At 34.1% G+C, this 15,591-nt stretch overlaps 2 protein-coding genes across 2 annotated transcripts; both read left to right on the forward strand.

Moving 5' to 3' along the window:
* The first annotated feature begins 3,178 nt into the window (after positions 1-3,178).
* On the forward strand, positions 3,179-9,721 carry LOC135837765 (G-protein coupled receptor dmsr-1-like). The gene is made up of 2 exons (XM_065353149.1): positions 3,179-4,289; positions 7,967-9,721. Exons 1-2 carry the CDS (start codon positions 3,640-3,642, stop codon positions 8,361-8,363), a joined length of 1,047 nt encoding a protein of 348 aa, XP_065209221.1. The 5' UTR covers positions 3,179-3,639; the 3' UTR covers positions 8,364-9,721.
* Positions 9,722-9,922: 201 nt separating this feature from the next.
* Positions 9,923-14,497, forward strand: LOC135837766 (G-protein coupled receptor dmsr-1-like). The gene is made up of 2 exons (XM_065353150.1): positions 9,923-11,008; positions 13,705-14,497. The coding sequence occupies exons 1-2, from the start codon at positions 10,359-10,361 to the stop codon at positions 14,096-14,098; spliced, it is 1,044 nt and encodes a 347-aa protein (XP_065209222.1). The 5' UTR covers positions 9,923-10,358; the 3' UTR covers positions 14,099-14,497.
* Positions 14,498-15,591: the final 1,094 nt, after the last annotated feature.

The raw sequence follows: 15,591 nt of genomic DNA on the forward strand, positions 1-15,591 counted from the left end.
AACATAGGTAAAAACAATTTTAAAAATCAAAATTTTTTAAAAAGAAGAAAAATATATACCTATCGAAAATTTTAACGTTTTGAAAAGAAAAAAGGGAAAAGCAGGACTTTTTTTGCAAATATACCTAAGGCAAAAGAATATAATTAATTTTGATTTCGCAAAAATCACGACTTTTTTTGGAAATCTTAGCGAAAAAATGCGATATTTTCTCCAAAAACAGAAAACCAATTAGGGATAGACTAAAATGCAATTAAAAGTTTTCTATTGCCAAAAAAGATGAAGAATTTTTATTTCGCAAGGAAAGAAAATTAGAATACAAATATAAAGTTTAGCTAAAAAAAAAGGTGGAAAAGGCAGACCTTTTTAGCAACTTTGACCAAAAACAAGACTTTTGCAATTATTTTTGCAGGAAAAATTCGAGTCACAATTTTTCCACTATCAAAAAATTTTAAAAGAACGGCCAAATCAATGAGAAATTTTAAAATTCAATTATTCAAAAAAAAATGAAGAAAAGCAGGAAGTTCTATAGTATTGACAAAAAAAGGTCAGGTTTGCAATTTTGGTAAAGAACAAAAAATGCGAAGTAAGTAAATGCACATGGATGAAGCTTTTAAAATCCAAGTGAAGAGTGATATTCCAAAACTCGCTTTGTCCATTTTCACAACTTTTCAGGAGAGAGGAAAAACAGTTTCCTTTTAAACGGGTAAATTGGCTTTTTAGGCGAGTTTAGCACTTTATTTGGGTGGATTTATGATGTAGGAGTGTAGGTATACATTTCATCCACTAAATACTGCTGAAAAAAATTTCAATAAAAATGGACAAAGCGCGTTTTGGAACATTATTTTTTTTAAAATTTTTAGTGAATTGGCTATTTAGGTGAGTTTAACACCTCATTTTGGTAGGTTGATGATGTAGGAATGTGAGTTGATACTTCATCTACCAGGTACCACTGAAAACTCAACTTTGATAAAAATGGACAAAGCGAGTTTTGGAATATCACTCTTCAAGTATAAAGGACTTTTGGCAGTTTTCATCAGGAATCAGAAGAGGGAGGAGGGATTGATATTTATTCAAATCAAAACTTCCCCCTCAAACAATACCTAATTTTATGAAAAACGTTGATTTTTTTTGTAAACGCACATTTTTTGCAAAATTACGGAAAAACCTCATTTTTTTGCGAGAAGAAGGAGGAAGGAGTTCACATAAATATTCACATCAATCAAAGAAAAATTTTATCTTTGAATTTAAAAAATAACTAGGTATTTTGCAATTATTGTTAAAATCTGGACTTTTCGACAATTTTGACCAAAAAAAAAAAAATTGACTGGAAAAAACCAAGAGAAGGAACACTCCAAAACATCTCACGAAATATTAGACTATAGGCGTTAGATTGAGATCCATGTATTTCAATTTCTCGTTGACATCTATCATTATACAAACCCATGAACTTTTTACGAGCAATTTCTCTATTGCAGAAATAAAATTTGAACCGACCGAAATTTTATATTTTTGGCGACAATTGCAGTCCAATATTTCCATTTTAGTCCGGCATTTGACAATAGGAGTAATTTCACCCCCCCCCTGCCGATCCTCCGGGACAGCTTTTTTCTTAAAGGGGACATCCTAAGGAATATTTTAAAGCAAACTTGCCAAAAAAAAGTTGGCCTTACCAACAAAATGGCGGCCATTTTGATTGACAGGTCAGCCGAAATCGCAGATTTTGCATTTTAACATGGGACTTGCACGAACTTTTTCAAACTTTACAAAGGTAAATCGAAAGATCATGCAAAAATTTATCACCTGTCAAAGTTTTAAGTGCTAAAGTGCGTTTTTCGATTTTTGGTGAATTTTGAAAATCGAATTTAGGCCAAAATGAGGAAAAAAATCAAAATTTTACCAAATTGACCAAAGAAAGCTGAAATTTGGGTTATAGCCTATTTTCGACATGCCAAATCGATTGGAAACGGTTACAACCCGTTTTGAGCAGTTCTGGAGCCTCCAGCAGATTTTTAAAACTCGAAATTCCCACAAAATTCCATCGAATCGGAGGTGTAAAGCTAAAATTTATTCTAAAAACTAATTTCAATACGCTACGAAGTACTGCAGGAGAATTTCAAGTCGTTTTGGATCCTCCAGCGACTTTTTGATAATTCCTGAAGCCTCCAGCAGATTTTTGAAACTTTAAATTTTCACAAAATTTCATCAAATGGAGATGGAAAGCTGAAATTTACTCTACACTCTAATTTTAACACCCTCTGAAAACGACTTCTGGTGAATTTCAAGTCATTTTAGAGCCTCCAACGACTTTTTTGAAAATTACTGAAGCCTCCAGTATAGGGTATACCCCAAATTTCAGCTTTCTTGGTCAATTTGGTAAAATTTTGATTTTTTCCCCTCATTTTTGGCCTAAATTCGATTTTCAAAAATTCACCAAAAATCGAAAAACGCACTTTAGCACTTAAAATTTTGACAGGGGATCAATTTTTGCATGATCTTTTGATTTACCTTTATAAAGTTTGAAAAAGTTCGTGCAAGTCCTATGTTAAAATGCAAAATCTGCGATTTCGGCTGACCTGTCAATCAAAATGGCCACCATTTTGTAAGTAAGGCCAACGTTTTTTTTGGCAAGTTTGCTTTAAAATGTTCCTTAGGATGTCCCCTTTAAGAAAAAAGCTGTCCCGGAGGATCGGCGGAGGGAGGGGGGTGCAATTACTCCTATTGTCATATGCCGGACTATTTATCATTCTCTGTGAACTTCAAGTTCATTCGTTGAACAACTATCGGATGTTTAAAAATTAAAACACCCAATTGTTTATGTAGGTATTCGAGTATCTAGTTTTTTCGTTTGGTAGGTATTTCCACTATCACCTGGTGACGTGTACCTGCTTGCATTAATTAGTTATTCGTTGGGTCGTGCAGTGGTGGTTCAAGATTTTATCCCCTGTGGTACCTTATCTAGATATGTGTTTTGCTGAATCGCATGATCGAGGGCGGAACTACTTTTTTTGTCTCGTTTTTTTATAATGCTTCGTAAATGATGTTGTAAACACAGTCCACTGTAAATGTTGTACAGAAAAGTCGTGTTTATGTTTTTTCATCCTAGTACAATAACAGCAATCAACCGGCATATTAATCGTTTAAAATTCGTCAAGTTACAAAGTTAAAAAGTTTATATTTTTTAGTGAAAAAAAATTAAAAAATACAAGCTCCCCTCAGTTTTAAATTTGGGTATCTAATCGTATAATTAACGACAGTAGCGATTAGGTTATATACCGACGCAGGTCACTATCAAGTAAATTATTGCGATGAAAAACGCTTCGTCGGAAACCAGTTCCTGTTGATAGAATATTTGATTCTATATCCAACAAGCTACCGCGAGTTTAAAACGAGATTAAAATTACGTAATCATCAAATACCTAACGCCAGTCGCCAGTTTCGAACAAATTGTTGTTGCATCAAGTGCGTTGGACAAGGAACTTAATTTTGAAACAAACTCCAGTGTGCTGCGATCATTTCATAATTTGTTTTTCTCATCTGTAAGTACCAATGCATTATTCAAATTTTAAGAAGTGTTACCGATATAATTATTTGAAAAGTTGAAAATGCGCGAGTGTTGAAGTGAAATCATGTTAAATCGATATGTCAATTCAAGAACAAGAACAATCATGCACAGAGTTCCACACACCTTCGAAGATCGTCGAATATTATTTGATCAACGTCAAGGGCTACGTAGACATACCAATATGCATAATTGGTTCGATTCTCAATCTGCTCAATATAATCGTATTCACAAGGAAAAATATGATTTCACCTGTGAACAAGATATTCACTCATTTAGCCTCGGCAGATTTACTGATGTTATTGCTTTTTATTCCATATACATGGTTGAACTGTTTTGAACCATACACTGATGGTGGATGGCCGTATCAACAGGCTTTCTGGTACCTATGCTGCAGTACTATTACGAATACTTTTTACTTCATGTCAGTATTCCTTACAGTGATGTTATCTGTATGGAGACACATAGCTATAGTGCATCCACTGAAAGAACGACAATGGTGCAGCATGAAAATGACCAGAAATGTGGTTATAGCTGGTTACTTGACGTCTTTTTTGCTTAGCACACCAATCTATTTGTCAGCTGGTATCAAACACGTTGGTAATAATCAGACGCAAATTTATGTACCTCGCGCCGTAGATGACTCCAACATGTTTGTTATTTCACGCATAATCAATTCGGTGTTGTATCAGTTACTGCCAGCGGTAGCGCTACCAATATTCAGTTACAAGTGAGTGCATTCTATCTACTAAGTATAAAGTGTACCTTCTGTTGTAAATTTGGAATTTTCAACCCCACCCCCATCCTTTCCCAAAATGATGCCTCGGGTGAGAAAAAATTCCCTAATATTTATTTTTTCCCCAAATGCAAAAAAACTGGCGCTGGTTGCCTTCCTCCCGAGTTGAAAAATAATCAAAATATTTTTAAAAAATTCTTTGTTTTTGCGCCAGAATTTTTTTGAATAATCCCCTCTTCCAAAAAAAAAACTAGAAAAATTGAAGTCCGTAGAAATTTTTTGAAAATTTTTTGAAAATTTTTCATTTATGCGCAGAATTTTTCTAAATAAGTACCTAAGCACTTTTTCAAAAAAAAAACCTTGCCAATGTCTTCTAAATGATGTTTCTCTATGACGATACCTATGGAAAATGATGTAAAATTATTGATGTCTTGCAGGTACACATTACATTTGAACTGATGAAATTTTGTGGGAATTTCAAGTTTCAAAAATCTACTGGAGGCTCCAAGAATTTTCAAAAAGTCGTTGGAGGCTCAAAAAGACTCAAACTGACCAGCAGTCGACGTTAAAATTCGAGTACAGTGTGAATTTCGGATTTCCAACTTCATTTGATGAAATGTTGAGAAAATTTTAAGTTTCAAAAATCTGCTGGGGGCTTCAGAACTACTCAAAATGGTTTGAAATCGTTTTCAATTGACCCTCTAAGGGTACACGGTGGTGAAATTCACCACCAATACCGGTTTTTGTTCAGGTGGGGAGAGCAATGTTGTTGTTTGGTTCAACGATTGAGGCGCTTACAATTAGTAGATCTACTATCGGACGACGCATGGATGTATGTGTGGTTGCCTACATGAACCTATTACGTTTTTTTATTTATTTTTTAAAATATTGGATAATTAAATTTATTAAAAACACAGGAATTCACCTTAAGGTGTCTTCTTCGTATTGATTTTCATTGATACGATCAGGGAAAAACGCCTCCTTAAGGTGAAATTATTCTATTAGATTTTTTTTATCAATCAATAAACCGTAATTTTTCCAAATATAATGAAAGGAGGGGAGTTGTAGGTGGTGCGTTGTGTTCAGTAAGGTCCAAGGCACACGTCTATACCAACAACAGCTATGCCACCCATCTCAAATTAATTTTGCTAGTGTTTTTTATTTATGGTGGTGAAATTCACCACCGTGTACCCTTTGCGTTATTTTCCATAAATACCCACGTAGGGTTGATTTGGCAGGTCGAAAATAGAGAGTATTCCAAATTTCAGCTTTCTAGGTCAAATTGGTAAAATTTTGATTTTTTTTCTCCTAATTTTTGGCTTAAATTTGATTTTTTTTTTTAAATTCATCGAAAATCAAAAAATGCCATTTTGGGGTTTGAAATTTTGGCTGGTGATAAAGTTTTGTATGCTCTTTCGATCTAGTTTTGTCCAGTTTAGAAAATTTCTTTCGAGTTCAATGTTGGAAAGCAAGATCTGCAATTTCTGCTGTAACCTGTCAATCAAAATGGCCGCCATTTTGTTAATAGAGCCAACTTTTTTTTTTGGCAGGTCTGCCTTAAAATGTTCCTTAGGATGTCCTTTTTAAGAGAAAAACAGTCCCGGGGATCATAGTATGGGGGAGGGGGAGGAGGTGCAATTACCTCATCACATTCAGTGGAGAACTTCATTTTGGAGTCGAAAAGTTATACAAAGAACTAGGGGGCTTCGCCCCCTAGGTCGCTCCGCGACCTCAACCCCCTGCTCGCGCACTCGCTTCCCTCGTGCTGCTCGCCCTGGCCCTCGATCCGCTCAGGCCTCTCACTCCTTCGGGGCTCGCTTTTTTGACAACTCAACTCATGCCCCTGCTCCTACTTATATGCAAATCAGTTGAAATTAAGGAACTAAATACCAGGTATGGAAATACGCCATCTTTGGTTATAGAAAAAATTTAAGAACTAAATTTATTAATAATACCACCAATTTACGTTATTTTTTTACTTCATATTCATTTTAATACACAAAATAAACATTTTCCCACCATTTTTTTGATTCCATTTCATTATATGACTGAAATGAAAAAAATCACATCACCGTCAAAACTACGAAATCTATAACCGAAAATGGGGTATTTCCATACCTGGTATCTAGTTCCTTAGTTAAAATGTGTCAATAGCAAATTCTACTCTGGTTCTAAAGTACAATGTTTAAAAAATCAAAGTTTTCAAGAAAAAAATTCAAGTTTGAACAATAGTTCTATGTATCAATTTCTAAAATGAATTAACGACATTTTCCCCTCAAAAAACTTACGTCTGTATCCCAAATATAAAAACCCTACCAGTGGTGGCGTAGCTAAGGGAGGGACGTGACTTGAGCCATTACCCCCCCCCCGTGAGTGAAAATTACAAATATTGCATGCGATAATGAACCGTTTTTTTCGTTTTTTGGACCCATTGCTTTCAAAAAATTTCCGCCGTCACTTCACTTGAGCAATAATTGCACCTTCATTTCCATTAAATTTTTATACATTGCGAAGGGTTTTCATAAAATTACCTCTAATTTCAATTTTTCATACCTAAAATTCTGTTTTTGCCCCCCCCCCCCCAATTGAGAAAATTCTGGCTATAGATACTGTATTGAACACTTCCCCTATCTTTACTTTTGACTTTTTTACGAACAATGTTCCACTAAACATTTCCAATTGTGCTGTTAAAAAAAGTTCCAACCCAAAAATTATCTCAAGTGCAGAACCTCCTCTCCTCATTATGTTAACAGACACTACGTTCCAGTTTTTAAAAAATAAAATACCTCAGCTCGCGCCTCGGTAAATATGGCACATTTACAAACCATCACAGCTCGGACTACTCGCCATTTACCCCCGCAGACAAAATAAATGAAAATATTTCTCCTGAAAATTCAAAAATTCAAAATCCCTAAAAAAAAAACTCCAAACAATTTCCGCGAAGCGAAAAATCTCTATGGGGGAGACATCCCCGCATCTGGCAACCCTGGCGTTCTATTATTTGACATATCTAGAGTGCAAAAGGAATCGATTAAAAAAAAAATCATGAAAAAAGGTTCATTGGGAGAGGCTGGGCGAATGGAAGTATGTTTTTTTTCAAAGATCTTTTAATATAATTATATAGATTCTCAGCATTGGAGGTGCTCCTGGAGGAGAGATATGGGTTCTAAAAAAAAAAGGTAATTTTCGAAAAAATCGTGTTTTTTAGCTCTAGCCACCTCCAACTTGTTTTAGGAAAGACAGGAAGTAATTTTTAGAAGACAAATTTACTCAAAAATAAACAATTTGCAAATTTTCAACCGCTCAGTAGACCTCTAGAAGTGGTCTTGGATTTTGTTGAAAATGGGCTAAGTTGACGCAGAATCTCAAGTACTATTTTTTTGAACCAGGCCAATTCTCTCAAATATAGGTTGGATGCTGGAGCGAAAAATTCACGTTTTTTTGAAAAAATGTCTTCTCTTCAAAAACTCTATCTCTCTTCCAGCAGCGCCCTCGGAGCTGAAATTTTTTCTGAGTGACTTTCAACTCAAAATGAAGATCTCCACTCATTTTGGTCAAAATCCTCTGTTTTTTTTTTTTTTACGATCCACCTCACACGCACAAATAATACTTAATCAAAATAAAGTAAGCAAACGGAATTTTGATAGTATCGTTTTGTTTTTTTTTTTCAGGCTAATTTTTATTTTGCGCGCAAAAAAAGGACACCAGCAGTACCAGAGTCCGTCTGCAGACATCAACAATATAAGGAACACAAAAACCACCGAAATGAGAAACAAAAGTGATCGATCAATAGTCCTATTGTTAACAGTGGTGACATTACATGTAATTTCCAAGCTTCCTACAGGAATAGTCGATTTACTTTATCTCACTTACGGCAGGGCCAATAAAATCGATTGGGAATGTTACTATAACGTGAGTGTAATATTCGACACCATGACATGCGTCACTTTATCCGTCACATTTATAATATATTACACTATGGGCAATAATTTTAGAATTACGTTCAACTCTTTGTTCTGCACTAGAAAAAAATGCGAGGAAATTGATACAGACCAAGAAAGTGGGTAAGTTTAGCAAACACTTGGTAAAAATTATCAATCACTACGTAGATAATGTTGAAAAAGCAATAAAAAATTAGGGAAAATCGCCTCCTCGAGTCCCTCTGCCCTCTCATATGGTCCCAAATTACAAAACAAAACAAATTAAATTTATGAAAAATTTAAAAATTTTATTGAAAAAAATGGACTCAGTTTCACGAATGATTTGCAGATTCCAAATCGAGATTAGTTTCTGATTAAAATTGCCGATTTTTGTCATTTTGTCAGATACAATTTTCGTGAAATCATTTATTGAAAAAAAGTAGTTACCAAAGTACCTAACTAATTTCAGAAAATAATCTGCGATGCTTCCACATCCACGTAATGAATAGGTATGATAAAAAAATTGATTTTTTTTTCAAAATGAGTAAGTATGTACCTAAGTAAAACAATTTGCACAATTTACTGTACTTCATATGAAACTTTTTTTTTCAATCGAGTGCCTATTTTACAACAAATCTAAACAATGAGAAGAATCAAATCACTTCTAAATCATAAAAATATTTCCAAGTACTCAGCAGTGATGTAAATCCGAAAAAAAGCTACGAAAATAATTCAAAATTTTTGTTAAAATCTTACTTATTCAAAAAGGGCATAAAGTCATATTAAGGGAACCTTATATTAAGAACTCGTCAACTCCGATCAAGCTGAAATTTGACTCACTGAAACATGTTACCCAGATCTCAGGTCCAAGTTTTCAGCCGCCAAAGCTGATTTATCGATATTCATCAAATTTTTTAAAATGGTAAAAATAGCCTCTTACATGGAGATGAAAATCCAAAACTCGGTTTGTTACACTAAAATCAACCGCCAAAATCGACTGGCAGCCTTTTCCAGCCGATAGGAGCTCCCAGCAAAAGTCAGCTTTTCTCCAGCAATTTCAAATTGATCGCTAGAAGGTGTTGTAATTTGTAATCAACTTCGGCTGTTGAAAATTTAATTTTATCATAAGTTCGGTATTCCGTGTAGATTTGGGTTGATGAATCGCAAATTCGATGCAGTCCAATATTTTCCTTTCCTTCTCTATGAACTTCAAGTTCATTCGTTAAACAACTATCGAATGTTTAAAAATTAAAGCAATTGTTTACATATTCGAGTATAGTTTTTTCGTTTGGTAGGTATTCCACTGTCGACTGTTAACGCGTACTTACATTAATTACTTCGTTGGGACGTGCACTGGTGGTTTAAGATCTTACCCCTAGATACGTGTTTTGGCGTATCGCATGGTCGATTGGTCGTTTGTGGAACTACTTTTTTTGTCTTCTTTTTAATATAATGCTTTGTAAATTATGTTGTAAATACAGTTCACTGTAAATGTTGTACAGAAAAGTCGTTTTTGTGTTTTTTTCGTCTTAGTAGGTACCTACATTGTACATACATTATGCAATAACAGCAATGAACCGACTCATTAATCGTTTAAAATTTGTCAAGTTGAAAAAAAGTTTATATTTTTCAGCGAAAAAAATAAATTATAATAAAATACAGGCTCTCCTCGGTTTTAAATTTAGGTATCTAGGTGTAGGTACCTACTCGTATGTATAATTGAAGGCAATAGCGATTAGATTACATACCGACGCGATGCAAGCCACTATCGAGTGAATAATCGCGATGAAAAACGCTTCGACGGAAACCAGTTCCTGTTGATAAGTAAAATATTCGATTATCCAAAAAACTACCGAGTTTAAAACGAGATTAAAATTATCAGTCGCCAGTCTCGAAAAAATTTTTGTTGCATTAAGTGCGTTGAACGAGAGACTTAAATGTAATTTTGAAGCCAAATCCTGTGTGCTGTGATCACTTCCTTATTGTTTCTCCTAATCTGTATGCATTAGTCAAATTTTAAGAAGTGTTACCGATGTAGTTATTTGAAAAGTTGAAAATGCGCGAGTGTTGAAGTGAAATCATGCAACTTAAACGTCACTAGCTAGAAGACTATGAGTATTTTTTCAATATGCGTTAAATCGAGATGTCAATTCAAGAACAAGAACAGTCATGCACAGACTTCCACTTACCTTCGAAGATCGTCGAATGTTATTTAATCAACGTCAAGGGCTACTTAGATATACCAATATGCATAATTGGTTCGATTCTCAATCTCCTCAATATAATCGTATTTACACGGAAAAATATGATTTCACCTGTGAACAAGATATTCACTCATTTAGCCTGGGTAGATTTACTGATGTTATTACTTTTTATTCCATATACGTGGTTGGACTGTTTTGAAGAATACACTGATGGCGGATGGACTTATCAACAGGCTTTCTGGTCCTTATGTTCGGATACTGTTACGGTTACTCTTTACTACATGTCAGTATTCCTTACAGTGATGTTGTCCGTATGGAGACACATAGCTATAGTGCACCCACTGAAGGAACGGCAATGGTGCAGCATGAAAATGACCAGAAATGTGGTCATAGCCGGTTACTTGACGTCTTTTTTGCTTAGCATACCAATGTATTTTTCGGTTGGTGTCAAACATGTTGGTGATAATCAGACGCAAATTTACTTACCACACGCCGGAGAAGACTCTAACCTGTTTGTTATTTCATTAATAATCAATTCGGTGTTGTATCAGTTACTGCCAGCGGTAGCGCTACCAATATTTAGTTACAAGTGAGTGCATTCTATCTACTAAGGTGTACCTTCTTTTGTAATGTTGGAATTTTGCTACCCTTCCCCCTTCCAGGTTGTTACCTCTGATGAGAAAATAATTCCCTATGTTTTATTCATCTTTTCACTATCTGCAAAAAAATGACATTTCCGCCTCCAAGATTTAAAAAAAAATGAAAAAATCAATTTATCGTGGAAATTCTTTGTTTTTGCGTCCGAATTTTTCTGAATAATCCCCTTTTCAAGAAAAAACCTTTTTGCGGCCCTTCAAACCATTTTAGCTTCCTAGTAAGAAGCCCTTCAAAGTTGAAAAAATCTGTAAAAATGAGAATAAATTAAAATAACGGAAATTTTTAGAAAATATCTCATTTTCACACCAGAATTGTCCTAAACAACCCTCTTTTCTAGAAAAAATCTTCGTTGGTCCCCCAATTGATGTTAGAATATCTCATATGAAGCCCCGCCCCTTTTGAAAAAAATTCAAAAAATTCATGTCTTGGAGAAATTTTTTGAAAATTTTTCATTTATATGCAGAAACTTTCTAAATGAGCACATTTTCAAAAAAAATCTTTCCAACGTCTCCCAAATTATGTTGGTTCCCCATAAAGCCCCTCAGAGTAAAAAAAAATCAACAAAAAATGAGAAATTAAAATCTGTACAAATTTTTTTGAAAATGTTTTCATTCTGAACAGAACACTTTTAGATAACCACATTTTCAAGAAAAACTCCCTCTGGTTCTTCGTTGGTCCTCTTGTAGGAAGCCTCCATAAGTTGAAAACTATTGAAAAAGATGTAAAATTGATGTCTGTAGTAACAAATTATTTTAAATTGATGAAACTTTGTAGAAATTTCAAAATTCAAAAATCCACTGGAGGCTCCAAAATGACTTTAACTCACTAGCAGTCGACTCAATAGCGTGTTTAAGTAGAAGTTCAGTGTGAATTTTGGCTTTCCAACTTCATTTGATGAAATTTTGTGGAAATTTAAAGTTTCAAAAACCTGCTGGAGGTTTCAGAACTGCTCAAAACGGTTTGAAACAGTTTCCAATCGATTTGTTGGGTCGAAACCAATTTCATCTTTACAGGTCAATTTAGCAAAATTTTGATTTTTTTCTCATTTTTGGCTAAAACTTGATTTTCAAAAATTCATTCAAAATTTAAAAATGCACTTTATCACTTGAAATTTTGGCTGGTGATAAATGCTTGCATGCTCTTTCGATCTTGCTTTGTCCAGTTCAAAAAATTCTGTGCGAGTCCTATGTTGGAAAGTAAAATCTGCGATTTCCGCTGACCTGTCAATCAAAATGGCCGCCATTTTGTTAGTAAGGACAACTTTTTTTGGCAAGTATGTCTTGAAGTGTTCCTAAGGATATCCCCTTCGAGAAAAAAGCAAACCCGGACGATCGGCAGGGAGGGGGTGGAATTACTCCATATATTCCATGTGCTGGGCTGGAGAGGTCAAAAGTATCTTTAACAGTACCTATTATCTATTTCTTATAAAAATGGCCAGAATAAAAAAAATTTCAATTTTATCGGATTTCCTATGATTGTATTCTGAGAGCTGGGGAGGGAGGGGGAGGGGAGAGAAGGATTTCTGGTACAACGTATTTTTTTGAACATGGTTGTAGAAATTTTTTTCATGAAACCTGACAACTTTAGGGCTTTGATCAAATATTTTTCTTACAAGTAAGTAGGTATAAACATGAACTCTCCTCTCTAATTCCACTGGTTAATGGAGATAGGGGGTAAAATTGGTGTATAATTTGATTTTACTCGAGTAGGGACTTGACTGAGGTGTTGGAACTGAAAATTTCACAATTTCATAGATTTTGTCTAATACGTAAATACCCCTACCTACTTCGATTTTTTCATATTTTGTAAAATTGAGAGCTCACTTTACGTATTTTTTACTGAGTGGTCTGATAATTTCATGGCGTGATTTTCTCCCTCGAGGTAACCACTTTAGGATGAAAAAAATCCACCACATATTTATATTAAGGTACACTCTATTTACCGTCTACGTTAACATTAATGCGGATAGAGAAAAAAAGTAGAAAGTTTTCTACAAAATTCAGTGGAGAACTTCATACTTATTCGATTCGAAAATCATTCAGAAGAATTTTCAGCTCTGGAAGTGCTTCTGGAGGAAAGATACCTATAGGTTCTACAAGAGTAGAATTTTCCAAAAAAAATTGCGATTTTTTTAACTCTAGACACCTCCGCAACTTGTTTTGAGAAAGACAGGAAGAAATTTTCAAAACACAAGTTCACTCAAAAATAAACATTGGCACATTCGCAAGCGCTCAGTAGAACTCCGAGTACGCTCTTGGATTTTGATGGAAATGGTCCAAGTTGACGCAGAATCTACAATATCATCATTTTGGAATCAGGCCGATTCTCTCAAAAACAGGTTGGGTGAGACGACTGAGGACTAGTGCGAAACTATATAGTGCGAAAAATTCACCCGATCTTTCCTCCAAGAGCACCCTCAGAGCTGAAATTTTTTCTGAGTGGCTTTAAACTCAAAATGAGGATATTCCACTTAATTTGGTCAGAATCTCGTGACAATTTTTTTTTGCGATCCACCTCACATGCACATAGAATAATCGAAATCGAATTAGTACACGTATGGTTAATGTTGATATTGTTGATATTGTAAAACAATACCTAACTTAATTGTTTTGTTTTTGTTTTCTGTAGACTAATTCTTGTTTTGCGCACAAAAAAAGAACACCAGCAATACCACAGTCCGTCTGCAGCCATCAACAATATGAGGAACACAAGAACCCCCGAAATGAAAAACAAAAGTGATCGATCAATAGTCCTATTGTTAACAGTGGTGGCATTACATGTAATTTCCAAACTTCCATCAGGAATAGTCGAGTTACTTTATCTCACTTACGGCAGGGCCAATAAAATCAGTTTGGAATGTTACTCCAACGTGAGTGCAGCATTCGATACATTGGCATGCTTCACTTTATCTATCACATTTATGATATATTACACTATGGGTAATAATTTTAGAATTACGTTCAACTCTTTGTTCATTAGAAAAAAATGCGAGGAAATTTATACAGACCCAGAAAGTGGGTAAGTTTAGCAAAGACTTGGAAAAACTTATCAATTAAGTAGGCTACATACTAAATTTTTTTTGGGGGGGGGGGGGCGGGGGTGTTTTTAATTACAAGATTATTACACCCGTAATATGTTTCTTATTTTTTTTGCTATACCTACTTACAAAGTTTTGTTGAAATTTTGTCATTTTGTTGTCATATTTTTGTTATTTGTTAAATTTTTTTGTTAATTTAAATTTATGTTGTTGGATTGTAGAAGTTGAAGTCCAAGACGCCGGACGTGTCATTAAACAAACTTTTGATGGTGGTGATGAAAAAAAAATAGATCAAATTGCCTTCTCGAGTCTCTCTCATATGTATAACTCCAAATAAATTTCACCAAAAAGAAAAAAAAAACGAGTTTTAGATATTTAAAGACATTGAAAAATGAAACTGCCTGTAATTCTTTCATTCCCACACAGATTCCTATGCATTTAAAAATAAATCAAATTGTACAATTGGATCTTATTTTTTTAAGTTTGGAATTTTCAACTTTCCTTCAAAAGCAATCCATGTGATTTCAACATGTAAAAATGTTATTGTAAATAGAAAATGGAAATGAGTACGTACCTACTTATTTAGAATATGTCCTGCACGTGTAAGTAAACCTACTCGTATTAAAGAGGGTAAGAACTAAATTATATAGTTTATTTCGAAAATTTTACGTGATAGCTTTCATTTCTGTAAGAAGTTTATTACAATAATACTTTTCCAATTTGTATCTTTTTTTTTTTATTTTTTTTTTTCTGAAAAGATGTCTGAGGTGTTTTTTGTACTTTCTTTACAAAAGTTTTTTGAAGAAAAGTCATTTCAATTTTCCAATTATTTTTAGATAGGTACCTAATGAAACTATCTAACGAACAAGATAATAAGTAAAAACTGCACAAAAACCGAAACTTACCTACTTGGTCGACATTTTTTCAACTGTTTCAATTTGGAGAAGTGGGGAGGGATCGGGTCAAAATTGATTCAAGACAATAATATTTTCTCATGTTGACATTTTTCAACTTTCCAAAAAAAAAAAAAAAAATGGTAGGAAAAAGGGGAAAAAACAAAATTTTGAGAGCTAAGGATTTATCAAAAATGTTAATGTTTGATTGGAAAAATGGAGAAAAACATAACTTTTTCGACATTTTTTTTTAGAAAGAAGGACTTTAACAGACCATTTTTTCCCTAATAATTCAATTTGAAAGTAGGTAGGGAAAATGGATGGGTGACTAGCTACATAGGTGACTGCGTGGAAATTTATCCAGCAGTCAAAATTTATCTGTTATCAAAAACCAAAGAAACAATTTTAAAAATCAAAATTTTAAAAGGAAGAGAAAATGTATTGAAAATGTCAACGTTTTGAAGGGATAAAAGGGAAAAGCAAGACTTTTCGTGTAATGACAAATATGAGGAAATTTTTTCAAACTTTACAAGAAGCAGGACTTTGAGAAATGTTTGCCAAAAAAACAGGACTTTTAACACACCA

Source organism: Planococcus citri, chromosome 2, assembly GCF_950023065.1.
Source record: "Planococcus citri chromosome 2, ihPlaCitr1.1, whole genome shotgun sequence".
NCBI lineage: Eukaryota > Metazoa > Arthropoda > Insecta > Hemiptera > Pseudococcidae > Planococcus > Planococcus citri.

Coding starts and splice junctions, on each gene's coding strand:
- LOC135837765 (XM_065353149.1), top strand. CDS start 3,640: ATGTCAATTCAAGAACAAGAACAATCATGCACAGAGTTCCACACACCT. Junction 4,290..7,966: donor CTACCAATATTCAGTTACAA/GTGAGTGCATTC, acceptor TTTTTTTTTCAG/GCTAATTTTTATTTTGCGCG.
- LOC135837766 (XM_065353150.1), top strand. CDS start 10,359: ATGTCAATTCAAGAACAAGAACAGTCATGCACAGACTTCCACTTACCT. Junction 11,009..13,704: donor CTACCAATATTTAGTTACAA/GTGAGTGCATTC, acceptor TGTTTTCTGTAG/ACTAATTCTTGTTTTGCGCA.